The following is a 21724-nucleotide window of genomic DNA, read 5'->3' on the forward strand; positions in this document are numbered from 1 at the left end:
CACAGGCTCCACCCTCATACAGTAAACAGCGAGAAACAAGACCCAAGACGACCATATGACTCCAAGCAATGTGCAGACACACCTGCGCTCCTGTGCCGCTTGAGCATTCTAAAACTTCTAGTTTTAGACTTCTTATGAGTTAGAAAAAGTCAAGTTTCCTGAACTGATGTCACACACCTAGCAATGGCTGATGTTTTATATGTTCCCACCTTATGCCCTCACACTTTACGCCCACAGTTACGTAAAACACCTGATTTGTACACAGAATTCAAAAGAATCACAAGATAATCCAAAGAATCTCAAAATTGCCTCCTGTGAAGGTTTTTGAAACAAGTTGTATGTATCTGCAGTATATAGACAATAATTTTAACATCCTAGAGATTATTTGCTTACTTTGAATGTGTACTCCAAATGTTTGTCAGCCCTTTTTCTTGATACGTCTTTCAGGGTTATCTTCTCAATGTGTACAGCTGAAAGAAAAACACCTTATTGTGCACTCCAAAACTGACAGTTTGCAAACCATTCCTTACTTTCCCAGGCTCTCAGAGCATGCCTGTAGGCTAAATCCTGATGCACACAGTGCAACTCTTCCTTAGGAGCTGTTGTATTGCAACAAACTGCCAGGAGCAGGTAGGACCTTGCTCTAAGTATTTCTCTGGCCTAATGACAATCTCTTTGGCACACATCATGAGAATCTATGCATTACCCAAGAGCTTATTTACACCAAATGTCACACTACTACAACAATATAACCACTCTAAGTGAAAAGACACTAAAAGGAAGTCAAATGGTATCTTTACTTCAAGAAGTAACAAGTGCTGATAAAAACCAGCCAGTACCTTCTACACCTAGGCATCAGAAGCATCAAAATAGTAAATGAGGGCAAACTAAGGCCAAATACCCACATTTCTGAGGGTACTTAGGTGACAAGAATTAGTTAGGGAAGGCCTGAAGGAGACAGAAATGAGTGTCAGCAAACAGAAAACAAAGAAGAAGCAGAAAGCTTTGACAGTTGTACTGCAAAGAGTGTCATTGAACAAAGGTACTGTAAGTACTGCCTAATTTCACATTCCTTCCCCAGAGCCTACTGTAGAACAATAGGGAGTTCTGGCGGTGACCTGGCAAACTGCAGCACCATATGGCTTTCAGGGCCTGGAGACTTTCTTGAGGGCACACAGCATTGCTCAGGTAATACTCCATATAAAAACCCTTATATAGCCAAGATGGGCTTTCCAGTTTTGCTGCTATGCTGGCCTAAGAATTCAAGAGAATTTTATTCTAGTGCAAGCCTGAATACATCTTTACATGTAAAGAAAAAAAATATTTAAAAGCAGATCGACCTGCCCTACCCCATCAATGCTTCCTTTCAATGCTTTAGAAGCTACTTTTTTTTGGAGGGAGGTGGGTGGTTTAACAGTTAATGTTTTCCTTTCAATTTTTAAATGCATGTTTACATGGGATATATTGGGAACTACTCATAACAACAGTGTCTTTTCCTGAAAAAAAATAATTAAACCTCCTGTAATTGTATGTTGCAAAATTTATTAATGGATATTAGCTAATTATCATCTAATATAATGTAAACAGTTTAAAATTAATTTTGTTACAGTTACAAATCAAGTCTCATCCCCGTCAGACAAGCCATTTTTAAGAGAATTAAGCATTGGCAATTTCCATAAAGGAACAATAAGCCAGCAAATAAGTCTAGTGATAGTGCTACAGCTTCCAATTTTCTTAGTAGAGAGATAAATACTGAATGTGCTGCTATACAATGGTTGTAATCCTCTAGCTGGGAGTTAGGAAAACAGACAAGCACTTCATTTTTACCAGTTAATGAAGATTTATTATTACAAAGGAAAGAAATCTGAGATGAGCTAAGGATGCCAGACTATAACAATATTTCATGAAAAGATTAATGTTTAGTGACCTTAATTTTTACCTGTCTGGTATAGATTAAAGTGCTGTTAGAAGGAGGAACATGGCACAACCAAAGTTTTTTTGCAGAAAAATTTCTTAATGGCTAACATTCAAATTGATATCGGAATTAATATTCATAAGTTAATTAAGAAGTTGATTCCCATGACTGGAACTGAGAATAGTGGTTTAAATTGCATTCCACTACATGCATATATTTAGCATACACAATTACGAAACTAAGACCATTAACATTCACAGACAAGCTTTTTTCCCTCATGAGACTGCTTATTTTAAACTATTGAGTGTTCTCAATGCTAAAAATTTGTCCTCAGGTATAAAAAAATTTATTACACAATGCAGTACCTTCAACTTCCTTAACTTCTTTCTGCTGCACGCTTCATTGTAATGCATGATACAACAGGTAATTACACTGTTGTTGCTGCACAGCTTTAGTTCTACAGTTTCAACAGACTCCTTTATAATTCTGTCTCCATAAAGACATTTTAAATATTCTAAATGGCTGGAAGAAAAGTTTGATTACACAAGCCAATGAGGCATGTCACATCTCCACCTCTATTCTGGACACAGCACATGCATCCAGGATGATTAAGTAAAGCATGTATACATGACACTGCTTCCATTCTAAGTCAAGATTTTAAAAATCCATATTCATCACAGCTGAGAATAAAACCTGAGTTTTACTATCAGTGGTATTTCTAACCAGTAAGGAGATTTCTGCAGCAGGGAATCTCTACCACATAACTGTGGAGCAAATATCACAAAGGTACTCTTATCCTTCACTGCGGTTTCTCACTATGATAATACAAATGCGGAAAAATATTTAAGCTCATTGCTAGATTAAGTTATTCAAATTTTTTGTGCTTCTGTTACTCAATTTGAGTGTTACTAAAGAGATTCCCCCTTTAATGTTTCTAATTCATGAATACGAACACTTTGAACTCCATAAAAGGATTTGAAACAGGTTTGTTGTCTGTAATCTGCCATTATCTTCCTCTTGTATTTTTTTTTCAAGGAATCAAATCTCTCAAATTGCCTGTCTTCAAAGTGCAGTTAAATCTCCACACTAGAGACAAAAGGACATTTATGAGGACAAAATGAATAGCAATCGTTTTTCCATATTGTTGGCCCCTTCCTATCTGCACACTATCTGTTGACTAATTTTGAGTAGGCAAGTAACTTGCTAATCCTATTGAAGAATAAAGGGTGAGAATAAATCTGTTTTCAATAATGCTTACTTCTTCAAAGAGAAAATATTGTGTTGGCAATGGCATATCAGAGTTTTGTTTATGCTCAGAAGCCTTGTTCTTATTCTCCCAAGCCAAAACAGTGACTCCTATTAAGCCTTTCACTGCTCCAAACTGCCATTTCTATAACACCTGCTAATGTGGGTTTTCTTTGCTAATTTTTTTTTAATGTAATCAAATACAACTGAATCAAGCAGCAAAATCTATGGACTGCTTCTCAATATTTTTGTGTTTAGCTTTGCTTTAAAAATTCAAATACTCTTAATACAACTGCATTATATGTTCTTGTTTTCCCCCAAATCCTGACCGACCCTTTTTTCAGTGGGAAGCCCATTTGCAGCTGATTTTCATGCAAGCATTCACTAGCAGTTAGCAGTTAACACAAATGACAACTTGTTATAACAAAGAAAAGACCAAGTAGGTGGCAGAGAAGCTATTTTACTTACCAATCATTGCAGCTTCTTGTAACAGCAAGAAAGATACAAGATGTCTACAACTCCAAGGAGAGTTTAATGTTCAAGGAAACCCTTAGAAGCCTTCCTCAAAAGGAAGCTCAGACAACATACCTTCTCTCTGAGGTCTGTGGGAAGCCACTGGGAGTCCATCATGAGGTGCTGTGGTTCGTTCTAGCAAACTGGTCTCATTACTTGACATGCAGTCACCATGGGAAAAGTCATTCTAAATCAAGAAAGAGAAAAAAAAAAAGACACGTCTTAGTGGAAGGACTGCTACCAAAGCTTGCTCTCTTACTCAGCAGGTATTGCAGAAAAACCCACAAACCCTTTATCTGTTATTCCACACGACAAAAACATTAAGCTCTTGACAGTGGCAAAAAGGTGCTCATTTCAGTTCTTACTTTATTTACGTGTTTATCAAATGTCATCTATAACCTCCAATGTTTCACTGACCTTATTTTAAAAACAGAATATGGTAAGGAACAGGGTATCTCAAGCTGGACAATTCAAAACCATTAGCTCAGAACTTCAGTGATAATTTACAATTAGTATGAACTCTTTCAACTACTAACACGTCAGTCATCTACTCACTACATTCTAAATATATTCTCCTCAATTATATTCATGCCCTGTACCTTCAGTCTGCCACCTCTTCTATGTAGGGAATCATGAGTAACTGCTTGGACAGTCTATGAGGACATGCAGTCCATGCATCTCTCATCAACTAAATCCATGCATCTCTTACCAGCTAAAATTCAGAACATAAGCAGTTGCCACCAACACCCTCACTTTGACAGAGAAAAGGACAGACTGAAAGCTCATCTCCCCCACATTTACAGGCAGACTTCAAAATTATATACCAAGACATATTAATACAGTGGACAAGAAGGAGATAACAGATAGCTAAGTAAGAGAAAAAAGAATAATCTGGGCTAACAACGATAAATAAGAAAAAAGTATTAGAATAGCAAGGACTACAAGTGGTTTCCCTAGGGTAACAAGAGCCTATATAATTTTTTCCAAATTAGGATGAAACACTAATGTATCAATTTACACATTCTTCAATGACCTGGTCTTGCTAAAACAAAAGCAACCAAACAAACAAACTAACAACCAAGTTAAAACTCAGAAATATTTTGAAACATACAGTGACATTAAATGCAGCTATTTAGTTCCATGTTCAAGGAAACAACATATTGCCTTTGAAAGGTACGTGCACAAAGAACTAGGAAATACAGGAAGTTACTAGCAAGTGTTTGGATTAATCTTTTTTAAGTAAAAAACCTTTGTTTATCTGTAACAAGTAGTATAACATATGAGCTGATGAAATAGCAAGTTCGGGAAAACTGAATGCACCACAAACATTTACGAACTGGTCTGCATGAAAACTAAATTTATTCATAAGGGATGAAGAACACTGAAAGACCTTCGTAAAAGATGGGTAGAGAAAAAATATAAATCTCCAGAGAGTATTCTTTATTTTTAAATGCAGGAAGCATAATAAGTGTCAGAATATATGTGGTTGGTTGGGTTATTATCACATTTGTGCAATGTGATGAGACAAATCATCAACCAATATTAGTTGCTGTATTTGTTGAAGAGGACCCCAAGACTGTCACAACAGAAAGACCAGAATGAGAAAGCACAAAGGTAGCAAAAGACATAGGAATTTCCTGCCAATTCTTCAACAAACTCCTTCAGATATGACAGATATACCAGCTAAAGCTGGCTTCATCTTACAGAACCAGCTTTACTTCATCTACAGTGCGGGCACGACCTGTGGCAGCTCCTGACAGTGCATCCAACACATGCAGACCCAGAAGTGTCCAGGCACCAAGGCTGCCCTGGGCACGCTGATAACCTAACTTTGGTCAGTGACACCAACAGCAGCACAGTTAGCAACTGCACTGCAGTCTAAAGCTGTTCCAGCTGTTTCATCAAACCAGTGTATGGTTTGTGCTCTGAGCTGAGCATTGGTAATTTCAGGTTTCAAAGCCATCAGATTTAAAATATAAAGCCTGCTTTGTTTCTTCAAGATAAAACTCACACCAGTCCCCAGTCACTCAGTAAATAATCACAGCAAACATCTAATAAATTATGAGCTCAATGTCAGATATAGGGTAAGAAAGGAAAACAGCTGTATGTCAATGAGACTGCAATTTTTAACAGCTTTAGCACATTTTCAGGTTTAGTTTACTAAAATAATCCCTCAAACAAGCCACCACACAAGCATGCTCTGGAGAGAACTACTTGCAGAACACTTCAAAAAAACCCACCGATACTGTTTCAGCAGACATTTCATAACAACTGTGGGCATAAAAAGTGGAAGTACTTTGGTTTGGTTAAGTGTTAACTCCTGATCTAAAAACAATCAAATTTGAGGTCAGACCTTCTCTTGCATTCAAAGCCAGGATATATGTTTTGATTAATGGAAAACAAATTACAGACCATTCTAAAAAATAGCTAGTTTAAAAGTCAAATAAACTGTGAGCAGTTTTTAGGAGATGTATAGAAATAGGACTTACTTCAAAAAAGTATTCTGTTCAGCTCATGTCAAAGAAGCATTAAATACTGCTGCTACACCTTCTAATACTAGAAAATTGCTTCTTACGAAGCACATATATCATCTCTGTAACAGCATTCAAATACTTTTGCAGTGAATTATTCTAGAATGGTTATTTTTCTATCCATGGCAGCAGTCTGTAACAGGCAAACTACAACCACAGTTGAATGCCCCCTCTAAACTGCAAAATATTACATTAAGGTTTCAAACCTTAGTTAAATAATTATACCAATTATTATAAAATAACTATAATAAATTTATAATTTATTCACTTGCAGAATTCTTCACGTCCAAAGTTAACCAGTAATATCTATTCTGTGACTGCTGGCTTTCACAACACAGAAGGTAGACAGTGGGAAATCCAGAGCAGTCACACCTTTATCTTACAACCTGCAAAGCTCCAGATCCTGTCTTAAGCTGCATTACTACTCTTCACTTTTGGTGTTACCTGCTGTGACAGTTCTACATCAAACTCACAAGTAACTGAAACACAGGTGCCACTGTCAGAGCAGACAACTCTAGGGCAAGTGACTGCAAAGTCTGAAGGGCCATAGAATATTAAGAGTGGCATCATATGTCGCTACGTGGTGCCAGTCACACCAGGAGCACAAGCCCTTTAAAGCCTGGTACACTGCTGAGGAAGGGCATGCCATAGAGAACCAGCTGTGCTCGGCCTTTCCTGTCAGTGAATACAGCATATTATCCGTGTTCACACAACACACACAAGTGTAAGGTTAACTCTCACATAAGCCTCTGCCACTGTGAGACTTCACTGCAACTCACAGTGCTGCTGCTAATGATTAAAATACAGTGAAGCAGGAAATGTGGGTGGCCCCAAACCAGCTGCCAGATAATTAATTTGATAATCACACAGATCTCAGTGATGGGCTGAAGGATTAACTACATTTCTCCTTGAAAGTGAAACAAGCTAAGAGAGTACCCTAAAAATTATCTCCTTTTACAACCTAGACCAGAGTTTTGTATTAAACAGATCTATCCTCATATGGTTGAAAGCAAGTACTATGTTAAAAAAAGCTTATCACTTGAGACACCTCCCAGGACTGTATCGTATGATCACAGAATGTTCTGGGTTGGAAGTAACCTTAAAGATCACCTAGTTCCAATCCCTCTCCCATGGGCAGGGACACCTTCCCCTAGAAACAGCTGCTCAGAGCCCTGTCCAACCTGGCCTTGAACAGCTCCTGGGATGAGGCATTCACAGTTTCTCCAGGCAACCTCTTCCAGTGCTTCACCTCCCTCACAGTAAAGAATTTCTTCCTAATATCTAGAATGTGGTTGGATTTCTAGCCTGCAAGCACACATTGCCAGGTCACATTCAGCGTCTCATCAAACCACACTCTCAAGTTCTTCTCCTCAGACTGTTCTCAATCCATTCTCTGCCAAGTCTGTATTTGTACTTAGCATTGTCCCAATCCACCAGCAGAACCTTGTACTTGGCCTAGCTGAACTTCATGAGGTTCACAGAGATTCTTCTCTCAACCCTGCCAAGGTCCCTGAGGATCCTTCCCTCCAGTGTGACAACTGCAAAACAGTGCTCGCTGTCATTGGCAAACTCACCAAGGGTGCCCTTGATCCCACTGTCCATGTCACTGACAAAGATATTGAACAGAACCAGTGCCAGGACCAACCCCAATGAACTCCAGTTGTCACAGGTCTCTGCTTGGACCAGGGAGCCCTTGAAAACAACTCCTTGAGTGTGACCATCCAGCCAATTTCCTTATCCACCGACTGGTCCATCTGTCAAATCCATGTCTCTCCAGTTTAGAGACAAGGCCATCATGTGGGACAGTGCCAAATGCTTTGCACAAGTCTAGGGAGATAATGACAGTCACTCCTCCTATCAACACTACCATCCCGTTGTAGAAGGCCACCATTTTGTCAGGCATTATCTGTTCTCAGCAAAGCCATGTTTGCCATCAAATGACTCCTTATTTTCCATTTGCCTTAGCATGGTTTCCAGGAGGATCTGTTTCATGATCTTGCCAGGCAGAGGTGAGACTTACCAACTTCTAATTCCCTAGGTCTTCCTTATCTCCCTTTTTTAAAATGGGGCTTATGTTTCCCCTTTTCCAGTCAGTGGAAACTTCACTAGACTCCCATGACTTCTGAAATATGATGGAGAGATGCTGAGATACTTCAGCTGTCGATTCCACCAGGACCCATGGGTGCATCTCATCAGGTCCCATTGTTTTGAGCACCCTTACCTTCCTCAGATAGTCTTCAACATGTTCTCCTACAGCTGGTGGTTCCTCATTCTCCCAGATCCTGCCTTTGCTGCCATGACTTCAATGGTGTGGGCTGGAGCACTTGGTGAAGACTGAGGCAAAAAATTTGAGTACCTCAGCCCTCTCCATATCCCAAGTGACCCAAATACGCCGTTTACTTTGAGTCTTTCTCTTACCACCCATGTATCTACAGAAGATTTTGTTGTTGCCGTTGACATCCCTGGCTAGATTTAGTTCTATCACGGCTTTAGCTTTCCTAACCTGGCTACTCAAACAGTTTGTCTGTATTTCTCCCAGGGTATCTGTCACTGCCTTCCACCCTTCATAGCCTTCCTTTTCATGTTTGAGTTCATCGAGAAGCAAGTTCCTTATCCACACAGGCCTCCCAGTATTTCTGCCTGACTTCCTCCTCATTGGGATGCATCACTAATGAGCTCAGAAGCAGCGATTCTGTAATATCAATCAATTTTCTGGGGCCCCTCTTCCCTCTGAGGCTTATTTCATGCTCCTCTACCAATCAGTCTCCTGAAGAAGAGTCCAGAAGTATTTATGCCCCAAGGTCCAGGGGTGCTTGTCTGTAACACAGGCACCAAATATCTAAAGTGGTGAGCCATCCTGCTGAGAAGGATGTTGCTCTGCCTGATGCCATGTGAGCTGAGATCTCAGCTCACCTACACATGACAGATGTCCAAACTCTGCCTTCTATCAATGCAGATGACTGATCAAACAATGTCATGCTGGCATTGCTTTGGCAATATGCAGTGAAATCTGTTACTGGATAGCTTACTAATCATCACGAGCAAGCAATTGATGCACATAAGTCTTCTGATGCTTGCACTGCACTTTCATAAAAGAACTATTCATTCATCAGCTCTGATGAGCACTAACAAGGGAAACACACTTCCAGCAGCTGGACAGCTTGATTAGTTCTACATGCCCAAATATGAAATATTATTTTTCTGCAAGAACTACAGTAAATGTGCTATGAGGGACAGCACTACTCAGCCTTGCAGGCTGTGCAGATGTAAACTGGCACAGCTCATTCATTCAACTAAAAGTGGGAACCGACAAACAAAGCCAGATGAAAGAAGGCATTTTGGAAAAAATCAAGGTCTAACTCATGATTGTGAGCTATCAACTATAGCATCTGCACCTTCAACAAAATTGAGTGATGTCAGAATAATCATTAACAGATGTGGTGCCAATTACAAGACCAAAGCCATGATTTGTTTATAACAAACCGTGCAGGCTCTCATTGCCTCACAGCTGCGATACGCAGATGTATCACTACATAGCTGTGGTAGCATAAAGGTTCAACATTTCCTCTCCAAAGCAACAACCAGGTGAAACTACCTGAGTATTTGTGTGCTGCTGAACCCTCTCCCGATGACTACAGCAGCTGAGATGAAGCCTTACTCAACACTGAGCAACTGTACCTGCACCCCACCACTGTGGGATGCGGCTTGGATACAGGGATAGAACATTCTTGCCATTTTAAAATGGAAATCCAGCATATGCATTTAATACTCACAAATGCACACATCTAGAGCAGCAATGCTTCAAAATCTATTTCATGCTTACCACATTGAGACAACAGATTGTCCCCTAACCAAAAAAATACAGTCTCAGACAAGCTGCTAGGCAAATGCAAGACCAAGACTGAAGACAAATGCCCAACAGACATTGCTGCTAAACCATGGTCCAATCTGCAAACTCTGAACTATGCAAAAGCACCATCCAATTGTTCTAAGATGGAGAGATGCTGTTCTGTTCTACAAGACTAAAGCAGAATGAGCCTCAAGATCTTGGACCACAAAAACCCACCAAATTATCTCTCTTTTAGCCAAACCAACATACAACTTAGATGTTTACATGTCAACTTTTAAATAGAATCAATAATACTCCAGAACAATAATGCTTATTCCACACAGAACCTCAGCTGAAGAAATGGGCTGACAGGAACCTCAGAAAATTCACTATGGGAAAGTGCAAAATCCTACACCTGGGCAGGAAGAACTACAGGCACCACACATTTGGGGACCTAACAGACTACAGAGTAGCTTTGCAGAAAAAGATCTATACTTATAAAAATGTGTGTGTGTATGCACACATCTGAAGGGAAGGTGCAACGAGGATGGAGCCAGTCTCTTTTTAGCAGTGACCAGTGACAGAAGCAAGAGGCAGAAGCTGAAACACAGGAGGTTCCCTCTGGACATCTGGAAACACTTTTTCATTGTCAGGGTGACTGAGCACAGGTTGCCCAGACAAGCTGTGCAGTCTACATCCTTGAAAACACTCAAAAGCCATCTGGACATGGTCCTAGGGAATGAGCTGTAGGTAGCCCTGCTTAAGCAAGATGACCTCCAGAGGTCACAGCCAATCTCAGTCCCTCCATGGTTCTGTGACCAGGCATAAAATCCCATAATATGTGCAGTAAAGGCCTGACTGGCTGAACATACAGTTCAAATGGATTATGTACAACTGCTCTATTAACTCATATCTAGTAAGCTGGACTGCATAGAGAGTATGCACAGGGGCCTAAAAGTACTTTGAAGCATACCTGTTTTGCTAAACTATGTTAAGAGTCTGCCTGCAAGACGTAGCAACAAAACATTATAGTGGAGACAGAAACCTGACAAAACATCAGCTGATTCTGAGAAGAAAATGACACCACGTGACAACTTCAGCAATCCCATACTGACTAACTTATAGCATTACCAAATCCTAACAATTTTGAGACAAAGGGCAACCAACCCTGTTACATCACAGGAACAAATTCAGCCTGTGGCAATTACATTTGAAGTACTAGACATGGCTACACCTATGATTTACAGTGCTGGGAGAATAATGCACCTCGTGTTTGCTAGAAACACAGTGTGTTTTAACTCTCGCCTCACCCGAGCTTCCAACAGGACCTAAATCAGTTTCAGTCCAACCTAGCTAGTCCATGACACAGCAGGGAAGTTGAAGCTAGAGCCAGCCAAGCACCAGTTCAAGAGTTACTCTATCCCCAGGTGGCTGCTCTTTCAACAACCCTACAACATCATACTTGTGCTATTGTCAGCTGACTGAATAAAAATAAAATTACTTGAATGTAGCAGTTCAAACTAATACAAAAAAATATTCTCATAACACTCTAGCGTGATAGGAAGATTTAAAAAAACATTTGCCCCTGAAGAGTAGTTCACTGAAGTACAGTCAGTACTGAGAAGGGACAATGCCTTCATTACCACATTTAATTATCATCAAAGGGCAATATATCATTTTGTCCAATCCTTGAACTCCAGCATAGTTTGAAAGTATTCTTTTATGCACAGCATTTTCAAATAACAGAAAATCTTTGTCTTGGGGTTATCTTGCTCCTAAGACACTTCCCAAGACACTAAATTTTCTTTAGCTGTTCAAAACATTTTTACTTTCTTCTCCCAATAAGACAAGATTGAGGAGGTTGAGGAAAGAGGTTGAGGAAAGGCAATAAACTCACAAAGGAATGCACTTTCTAGTCAGACCTCTTACAGTTTTGGTCTCCAGAAGAATAAACCCTTAGACTTGGAGGATACTACAGAAATTCACCAACTCTTTAAGGAAAAGTAGGTATTTTGTTTTAATTACAGTAATGAAGAATCAGCTGTAGTGCTTTCTAGGACAGCTATGGCTAGAGATGATAATGACAAACAAACAAGGTGACAGATTTAAGCAGGCAGAAGCCTACAGACTTCAGAGGGTTCACAGACACAACCATCTTACTGCTGCTGTCTGCACCCTTTTCTGCAGCTCTTTAGAAAAAGCTCAGAGTCCTCTGCACTCCAAGCCCAGCAAGATCCTGCCACCTATAAATAAGTCAGCATTGGGCAACCCTGAAAACTGGACCAGAGCTCACCTACAGCAATCGAAGTACAAGCACTAGGAAGTCAGGGGTGTATTTTCAACACTCCTGGTATTCATTTATTCTGCTGGACAACAAATTGTCAGGGACAACAAAGAGGCTGATTAACTCGGTATAATGGGTCTGGGAACAGCTACAAATTTGTACTAACACCTCATGTTTAGAATTAAACAGCTAAAACAGCTCAAAGCAGTGAAAGTTTTTACTCTGCAATTTCCAGGAACATCAGCATGCACATCTAGATAGAACTCATTAATTTTAGGCATTGTTTTTTATCTAGCTATGACTTCCTTTCCAGAAGACTTCCAGTAATGTTTCTGGAAATTCTTAACTCCTGTTTGAAAACACAGAAATTCCTGTTCAGAGACAAGGCTGTTAGGTTCTCTGAGGCAGCTGGAATACTTTTCATCTCAGTATGCAAAACTTCTAAAACATTTGTATTTCCCTGGAGTGCATCATCGTTTAAAAGATCTTTGCCAAGAGTGAAATTACATTTTTAATCTTTATGTCTCTTATTTAAACCAGGCTCTGAAGATACACTTCTCCTTACACTCAACTCTATGACAGTAAAAACAGTGCATTGCAGACAGAGCTCTTAGATTCTAAAATTAAATTTTACTATTTTATTCTGCTGCAAAGGACTGAAGACCAATTATAAAAGCACTCTTCTAATTTGCACACAAAATATCCTATAAATAGAAGTGCACTAAGAAAAGTACTCTGTAAATAGAAACTTCCCCTTTGTTTGTAAGTAAAGAATTTTTCTGTGAAGAATCCTGCAGCCAACTAATTATATTACTATTCAACAACTATTATCTCCAGGAGATTGCTTATTTCAACAGAACCTTGGTTCTATTCCTGTCAAGTATGCCTGATTAAATACTCCAGTGCCTAATGCAAGCTACATTTATTATGTTCGTGGATATACAGAGCTTCTTCGGTATTTCAGCATTTTGATCCCAGACATGCGATGGGATGGAGAAAGATAAACAATAAAGTCAAACTGCTTTGATAACGATGTACTTATTAAACAAAAATAATCAATGCAAGAGTTAAGCTATGTGTTCTGTTACTTAAACCAATATACAGAGGTATCAACAGGATCTTTGCACATTAACGCTTCTTTTATTCAGCAGCCAATACTGCTGATTTCTTCTTATGCTTCAACTTTAGATACAAAGTTGATATTCCACAGTTTAACACACCAATGACTTTTTTCCAAAAGATGTTCTTATAAATCACACCTTAAATTAAGAATTTGAAAATAGTATCAAGTGTTTCTACTTTAAGCATAAAAACTCCCTAACCTTAACTCAGAACACTTCATAAAGAAACCAAATTTATCAACTGTAAGATAATCCTAGATCTGCCCATCCCACTGCAACAGCCCTACCTCCCCACTTTCAAAATCGTGTTTTGAGCTGAATTTGTTAACATGTATCACTAAAAAAGTTACATTTTTCAAAATCGTTGAAATCAGACACTAAAAATAGCAACAATTTTATTAACCCTTTGTCATGAAGCAACTTTATTGTGAGCTCAATTTTATCAGACAACACAGATCCTAACCAGAAAACAGAACCCCAACAATGGGCAAAGCAAATTGCTTTACGTTCTAGTAAATCACCCACAAATTCTCTGCAGGTGAACCTCTCAAGCGTTTGTGTTCACTGAAGCCAGGTGTTACAGCCCCTCAAAACCTTAAACGGGGCCATTTAGTTAGATACGCCACGTGCAACAGCACAGGCCTTTGCCCTAAAGAATTCAGACCGGACAAACCGCCTGATTCTGCTCCAGCTCTGAACTCCCTCAGTTTGCAGGCTGCTTTCCTACGCCTGGCTGCTGCCAGCCATAGGAATGCATTGGTATTTCACGGCCCAGCCGGTGAACAACAGCTCAGTGACCGCCGTCCGACGGGTCAGAAGCCGGGAGCGCTAAGCACGGCAAGACCAGAGCAGAGCTGGCAGCCTCTGTGCACAGAACGCTGCTGCGCTTTCGCTGCCCGACAGCCGGGCCCGCCGCAGTCCCGCACACGCGCTTCCCGCCCGGGGAGCGGAGCGGAGCGGGACGGGCCCGGGCCGAGCCCCCCCGTTATGCAATGGCGGCACCGCCCCTTCCCGCCGGGCCGGGCCGGGCGCCGCCCCAGGGGCACGTGACCGGGAGCCAGCGCCGCCATGTTGGACGGGGCGGGAAGCGGCGGCCACCATCAGGCACCGCGTCCCTGCCGGCGCAGGGCGCTGCCGGCCGGCCCCCCGCCCCCGCCCCACGGCGGGCAGCGCGGAGGGGCAGCGGGGCTGTGCCCTCACGGGGCGCCGGCGATCCCTGACCCACCCGTCCTCCCCGCAAACAAAGAGAGGGGTCACCCCCTTTCCCCGGGCCATGACGGTGCTCGGTGCTCTGGGGCGCCGTGTCCACCCCGCTCCCCCTCCCGCCGGTCCTTCGCCCTCGCCGCGCCCGGCTGTGCCCCTCTAACAGAGCCGTCCCGTCCTCCTCCCCGGCACCGCCTGCCCGAGCGCTTCCCGTGCGGCCGCGGGACCACCACGAGGGCTCCCGAGTGGAGCTGCTTGCGCTGCCCGGCACGGAGCGGGTTATTCCCGGAGATGGAGCCCAGCCCTTCTGACACGAGCCCAGCCGAATAAAATTTCAGAGAGGTCTTTATGAACCGTTCCAGTTCACAAACGCAGAGCCCTGAAGGCACTCAAATTTCAGAGGTTAAAGGAGGAGAAAAGGCCTGTGGACACCCGACAGGATTTTAAATCAAGTTCAGTGTAATGCTACGGCAGCATTTTGCCAAAGAAGCCTTTAACTCTGCTACTGGCTCCATCTCCTCCAGCGTTTTATCTGCGAGGGTCCCACTGTCCCCGTGGGACGCTGACTGAAAATACTCAGCAGAAACCCACTGATCCCTCAGTAGGTTCTCTGTCAGCCATTATTTCCCAGAAAGGCTGTGCTGTATTTACAATTAGCCATTAAAGAGGGGAAGGGGAAGGAAGGCCTACGGAAGCGCTGCCGTTTCACTGCTGTGTCGAGTACGGAGTATGTGATGTGCATGTTCAGCCAAGCTGACTCGGGTCTCTCAGTGTTCCCCGAGTAAACAAAACCACCACAACTTGGACAGCTGCTTTTATGCTTAAGCCAGAACACCGCACAAAACTGACTTCAATCCAGTAGTTCACGGGAGCCTGCAGTTGGTGGGACACACTGAGCAGCTACAATTGCTGTGCCAGTTCCAGGCAGGAAGTATGTTTCCGGTTCCTAGCACTTTAAACCCAGAAGGGACAGTGTCCAGTCTTACCACTTCCTGCAATTCAATCTCTTCCCCGGAAAGATGGATTTTCAGGATTAATTCTGGGATAGAACTAGACTTGATGCAGGCCAATGAGCCAAAATACACATTTTTGGACTGATGCTCCAAATTCATTGTGATTTCAGTTCTGTAACATCTGCCCATTAGTTTATGACCTGCCAATTGCGTTTTGGCCTTTAAGTGATATAAACATTTAGTTAATAAATATAGCATCAGAAGGCTAAGAAATTGATCTCTGTCTCCTCTGGGTACTCCTCAAGAGCATACCCCGTCTTTAGCAAACAAGGAGCCATTCCTTTCACACAGCAGGCAATGCAGAAGTTTTTTACAAGTGGCTGAAATGGACTGCACTGCAAGCAAACTTAGAAAAAAAATCCCAAAACCCCAACCCTTACTGCTTTGTACCCTTTTCTGTCAAGTAATTAATGAAAACCTGATGGGTTCAGTGGAACAGCACTATAAGCACCCATCTTCCAGCCCTTCCTTCCCCTTTTGCAGGAGAGGCCATCTATAGACCAAAAATTGCAGAGCTCCATGAGAACAGCTTGGCTGCGTAAATATGGGGCAATTTTTAAAGCCCATGCTCATCAAGAGGGCAACAGTGAATGGCACTGCAGGAAAACCTCTGCTTAAACAGAGCTACTGCACAGGAGAATGCTTCCCTTGTCACTCACTGCAAGTCCTCATCCCTGGTGACAGCCACATCCTAGCAACAAGTGGCACATCTGCTTTCACGATGAGCTTTGCTGTTTCCTGACAGACACCCAAAAAAAAAAAATCAGTATTTCTCTGGACAGAAGCTCCAGTTGTGACAATGTTTCTTTAGTGGAATCATTACCACCCCTTTCCTAATGTTGTCAGCCATCTCACTGAACCTGGGGTTTCAGAGAACCAGCCTTAGAGCTAGTGACCCGACTGCTGCCCTGATTCTTGCCAAGTTCAAGCCTGTGTCTCATTCTGTGAAGGGGCAAGGAAGCAGACGCCATATAAAAAAATATTTCAACTTGTTCTATTGGTTTGAAGCCCCTAGAGAATGTGCTCTTAGGCAATCTGGTTTCTATCTAGCATTATTATTATTATTTCTATTTTTACAAGTCTAATCAAGCTGCTAGTTGCTGTTGCTTGAACTCCTGCTTCGTGCAGTGACCTACAGCGTACAAGGCAGCCAGTTCAGTACTGTGCACCCTGCACTCCAGCACGGCAGAGTTCCAGAAAAAAAACCAGCGTTCCAGAAAGCATGGCAGGCTAGGAAAATCAGCCCTTCCCCCCGCCAAGAAATTTGTAGTAGACACTCCGCAGGAGGTTGTGGGGGCGGCCGGGGCTGACACTGCCGTGGTGGGGGGAGGTCGGAAGGGACCACATCCCACTGGGGGGGATTCGGGAAAAGCAAGCGGCCGCTCCTACAAAAACAGGAGGGAGCGATGCAAGAAGGACGAAACCACCCGCTGAGATGGCGCAGCAGGATGGGCGCAGGACGCGCCGTTACCTGGGCTGGGTGGCGGCCGAAGCCCTCCTCCTCCTCCTCCTGGTCCCCGCACAGGGCCCTCCGCAGCCGCTCCAGGTGCTCCCGCAGGGTGACCCGCTGGTGGAAGGAGAAGGCCGGGTGTAGCGAGGCCATGGTGAAGAGCAGGAGCAGCTCCTCCTGCGCGCCGCAGCCCAGGCCCTGGGCGGCGGGGAGCCCGGCCTGCCCGTTCTCGGCGGCTCCGTCCATCACCACCACCACGTCCCCCTCCTCCTCCTCCTCCTCTTCCTCCTCCTCGGCCGGGGCCCGCCGCGCCGCCGGGCAGCTCTGCAGGATGGAGTCCACCTGGGGCAGGAGGCGGTGCAGGCGGCCGGCGGCCTCGCGGTTCTCGGAGCCCAGCAGGGCCAGGTAGACGATGAGCTTGGAGCGCACGGCGGGGTCGCGGAAGTCGCCGAGCTGCCCGGGGTCGCTGAGCCCGTTGGCCTTGGCCTCCGAGTCGCGGAGGCAGTGGTAGTCCTTGCGGGCCAGGTCCTCCAGGCAGGAGCCCAGGAATCGCAGCTCCAGCGGGTTGCACAGGTCCAGCAGCCCCACCATGAACTCCAGGCGCTGCGCCGAGCCCAGCACCAGCCCGAACCACTCGTACACCGTCTCCTTGTCGGTGCGAGCGGCCGCCGAGCCGGGACCGCCGCCGCCCGGAGCGCCCAGCGAGGCGGGGGGGGGCGGCGGGCCGGGCCCAGGCCCCGGCCCCAGGCCGTGCAGCCGGCTCGGCCTCTCCAGCCCGCACCCCCTCCCCGCCGCCGCGGAGGCGCCCCCGCGAGCCCGGGGCACCTGCTGCTGCAGCGAGAGGTGACAGTCCAGGGCACCGCCGGGCTCCTTCAACCCCGCCGCCGTCGCATCTTCCGCCGCCGCTGCCTTGTGGCTCGTCTGCTTCAGGGGCAGCTTCATCTTCAGCATCCTCGGAGGCGGCGCGGGGGGGACGCGACGCCCGCCGGGACCCGGCGGCAGCGGAGAGGTGGCGGCGCGCGGCGCTCAGGCGGAGCCGCTCATGCCGCTCATGCGGCCCGGCCGGCGCGGGAGCGGCGCGCGCGCACGCGGAGCGGGGGGAAAGGCGGCCGAAACGGTCCCGGCGGGCGGGGAGTGGGGAGTGGGCGGGCGGGGCGGGGCTCGGCTCGGCTCGATTCGCTCGCGGCGGCGGCGGCCGTTCCCCGTCTCCACCTCCCCCCGGCGCGCTCCCGCGGCGGTTCCCCCTCTCCCCGCCTGTGCCCGGCGCCCGCGCAGAGCCGGTAGGCGCCGGCGGGGGAGCACTCGCGGCCCTGTGCCGGCGCGGCGGGACCGGCTGAGGCCCGGGCTCCCGGCGGGGGAGCGGCGGGGCGGGGGGCAGGGGAGGAGGGGGGAGGTGGCGGGCGGAGCGCGCGCGCGCCTCTCCGCCTATGGGCGCCGCCCGCGTCAGCGCGCGCGCCCGCCCGCGGCCGGGGGCCGGGGGGCGCGAGGCGGGGCGGCGCGTTGCGCGCGGGGCTGCGAGCGCGGCGCGCCCCGGGCACGCGCGGCGCAGGGACCGGCGGCCGCTTTGGGAACGGGCGGGGGCCCGGGTTTGCCCGGTGAGTCCCGGTGGACACGCCGATGGGAACGGGTCAGTAGTTCGCCTGGAGCAGTCCGAGCCAGCCTTCCTGTCCCCCGAATGAAAGACTTCCCCGCGATGAGGCCGTGCGCTGACTGGTGGCTCCGGTGTGCGGAGCCACGTGGGTTTGCCCAAAGCCGGCGGTAGCGGGCCCAGAGCTGTGCCGTGCCGGTGCTGGAACAATGCTGAGTGTAGAAACATGGCTGCTACAGGCCTTTCTAAACTTATTTCCTATTTTCTGGATTCTAATGCAGTTGAAACTTCTGCTGTTGTAAGATGTCTCCTTTTTTAAAACTACTATTGCTCTAGAATCATGTCTTTTCATCCAGGGTTTTTTTTACAACAGAGAAATAAAGGAAAAATTGCAGAAAAAATAGAGTGAAATGGCTTAGGGATACTCTGTTAGGAAATAGCATGCTGGCTGCGCTCTCATTCCCCCAGCTGTTGTAGTTCCACGATGAAAAGCCTACAATTACAAGATTAAGCAGTGCTCTGAGTAGTCAGAAAGTTGCATTGCTCCTCACTTTGATTCCCCCAGTTACATAAAGGAAGTGTATTTAAAAGGAGAACTAAGCCTGTGGCTTGCTTAACAGCACAATGAAGAATAAAATTAATTTTAATTACAATTATGCAGAGCAGCATCTCTGAGCTGCTTACAGAGTAGGAACTGCCAGAGCTGACTGCCCCTTACCTGTTTGTCCAGAAGCCGATGGTGCTACAATGAGGAGCTTTATCCAACAACTAAGAAAGTGTTGTGCAGATTATAATACTCTTGTATTATCTGCATCACTCAGATTTGCCACAGAGCAGTCTTGAGTTACAGACTATATAATTTCTTGCATTTTTATGTATGTACAGCAAACATATGTATTCTAGTTTTAAACATTAAATGACTAATTTGAAGGTAGCTCATGTTGGGTTTATAAGTTCCTGGTGGCTGCTCAGTCCTCTTCTGGTGGCACAAATGGACTTGACCCTGACTCAGAGCAGCTCTCCTCATTCACTGGCATCACAGGAGCACTGGCACTGGCCTCACCAAATCTTCAGGAGTGGGAAGTGGGTCAGACCTTACCCTTCCATCCCAGACTGCCACAGTTCTTTGCTAGTCCCAGGACAAGGGATGTGAAGAAAGTGTTGTGAAGTCTCATAAACTTGTTTTATCCTCTTTTATTTGATTCTGTCTGCTGGTTATGGCTGGGCTGGACCTGTGAATCACTCCGGATCCCTGCAGTCATTCATCAAAGCAGCTATCGTAATGCCACAGTAGAATATTTTCTTATGTTGTCATTGTGAAGCAGTAATTCTAGAATTACAGCAATTTTTGAGTTTTTTTTTTCCCAAAGAAAAATTACTGGGACTGTCTTGGGGGATGTGCCAAGCTGGAATTGTGGAAGCACAGAAATAAGGCTTGAGGTTTCTGCTTAGTAATTTGAACAGATATTTAGTCTGAAGAGAATTCGCAAGATCAGAATTGCAATGATCCAAATGTTAGAAATAGCATTTCCTACTTTAACAATCTGTGATTCAAATAAAACGTGACATAGTTCCAAACAGATCACACCATGGAGAGTGAAAAGGGAATTTATTTTTTGTGGGAATGAGTGGAAGGGGAGGGCAGAAAGATAAGGTATGCTGGTCCATTCAAAAATCCACAAAGGTAAGGTAAATCACGAGGGTAGTGGTTAAATGTATACTCTCCTCATCCAGAAAATGCTTGAAGCCCATCCCTATTTGTGACAGTTCCCAAGCTGATTCTTATTTCACAAATAAGCTTAAGAACCTAATTAACTCAGCTCTTCTTAATTTTCCCTTCTTAATGGCTTATACTATGATACTTGAGGAAAACAGATGAGAAAGATGCAAAGTCAGGAAAGAAGAAAAAAAAAGGATAAGGAATGTTATGAGAAAGCAAAAAGAAGACAGAGATATTCCATGTGGGTTTACAAGTAATTCAGTAGTTGAGGGAGGTGTCAGCAAGGGAGAGGGCAGTGCTGAAAGAGAACTGAAACTTAAGTGCCCAAGAGAAATGAAAGTGAAACTCTGGACTTCGAATGGAATGGGAACACGGAGGGGAAGTGCTCAAACACTGACAAGCTAGTACAATGGGAAAAGCTACTATAAAATTATCTTGCCTAGTGCAAGTGCCCTGGAGGTTTTCCAACCTGGTTTTCTTTAAAAAAATGCATAGCTTGCATAGGTCCTTAATGACTTGGGCCCACAGTCATGCTGACTTAGGGTGAGCAACTGTACAGAGCCTTAGAGGGAAAAATATGTGTGTAATCTGTCGGAGTTGAGAGCCAGATGAACTCTGATGCAACACAGAGCAGGCAGAGGAACAGCAGGACAGTGCTGCTGGTTCAGGAGCAGCCTCTTCTCTGGGAAATGGCTTTCTTTAGAGTACAGCAGGGATCTGGTCTGACACCCCAGGACAAAGGGCAAGAAGCCGTGTCCAAGTGAGCTGTGGTTGCCACCACTGGATTTGCAGCAAAAGGAGCAGTGACTTTTCTGAATCTTCCCATTGCTCTCTTTTCATCTGTACATCATAACCCCTGTTTACCGAAGGCTCAGAGCTTCCCGAGTGCACAGAGGCTCCATTGCCAGTCTGGAAATGTCCTTACAGACAGGTCCTTCTCTGTGCCTGCTGGCTCAGCTCTTCACCTGGCTGTGACCACCCCTGCTGGGATGCATGAGCTGTGCAGAGCACCAGGGGACACACAAACCCTTCCCGTACTTCGTGTGCCACCACACCGAGTGGAGGCAGCCACAATGTCCTTTGAGTGACACCTCCTTCCTCACGAAATTCTTCCAAAGAGGTCATTGATATTGCAGGATTTAGTTGAGCAGGCCTGAAACTTCCCAGCAATGCTTTTAGGTGGGGGAAAAACCATTAAGAAAAATTAAAACTAAGACAGTGGGAAACTGGACTGAGTGCTGAAGCCAAGGGAGGAACCAACAAAGCAACCTTCAGCTCTATCAACATACATTTCTTTTTGGGTTTTTGTTTT

At 45.1% G+C, this 21724-nt stretch overlaps 1 protein-coding gene across 4 annotated transcripts in view; it reads right to left on the reverse strand.

The window, feature by feature from the left end:
• The window catches only part of ZCCHC2 (zinc finger CCHC-type containing 2), a 44384-nt gene extending 25949 nt beyond the window's left edge, over positions 1 to 18435 (reverse strand). For all 4 annotated transcript variants that reach the window (XM_064705422.1, XM_064705421.1, XM_064705420.1 and 1 more), the window contains exons 1-3: positions 17126 to 18435; positions 3749 to 3860; positions 394 to 470 (exon numbers count right to left, since the gene is read on the reverse strand). In XM_064705422.1, coding sequence (XP_064561492.1) covers positions 394 to 470; positions 3749 to 3860; positions 17126 to 18055 — 1119 coding nt within the window. In that variant the 5' untranslated portion in view covers positions 18056 to 18435. The remainder of the gene's footprint in view (positions 1 to 393; positions 471 to 3748; positions 3861 to 17125) is intronic.
• Positions 18436 to 21724: the final 3289 nt, after the last annotated feature.

Source organism: Zonotrichia leucophrys, chromosome 2 (assembly GCF_028769735.1).
Source record: "Zonotrichia leucophrys gambelii isolate GWCS_2022_RI chromosome 2, RI_Zleu_2.0, whole genome shotgun sequence".
In the NCBI taxonomy this organism is placed as follows: Eukaryota; Metazoa; Chordata; class Aves; order Passeriformes; family Passerellidae; genus Zonotrichia; species Zonotrichia leucophrys.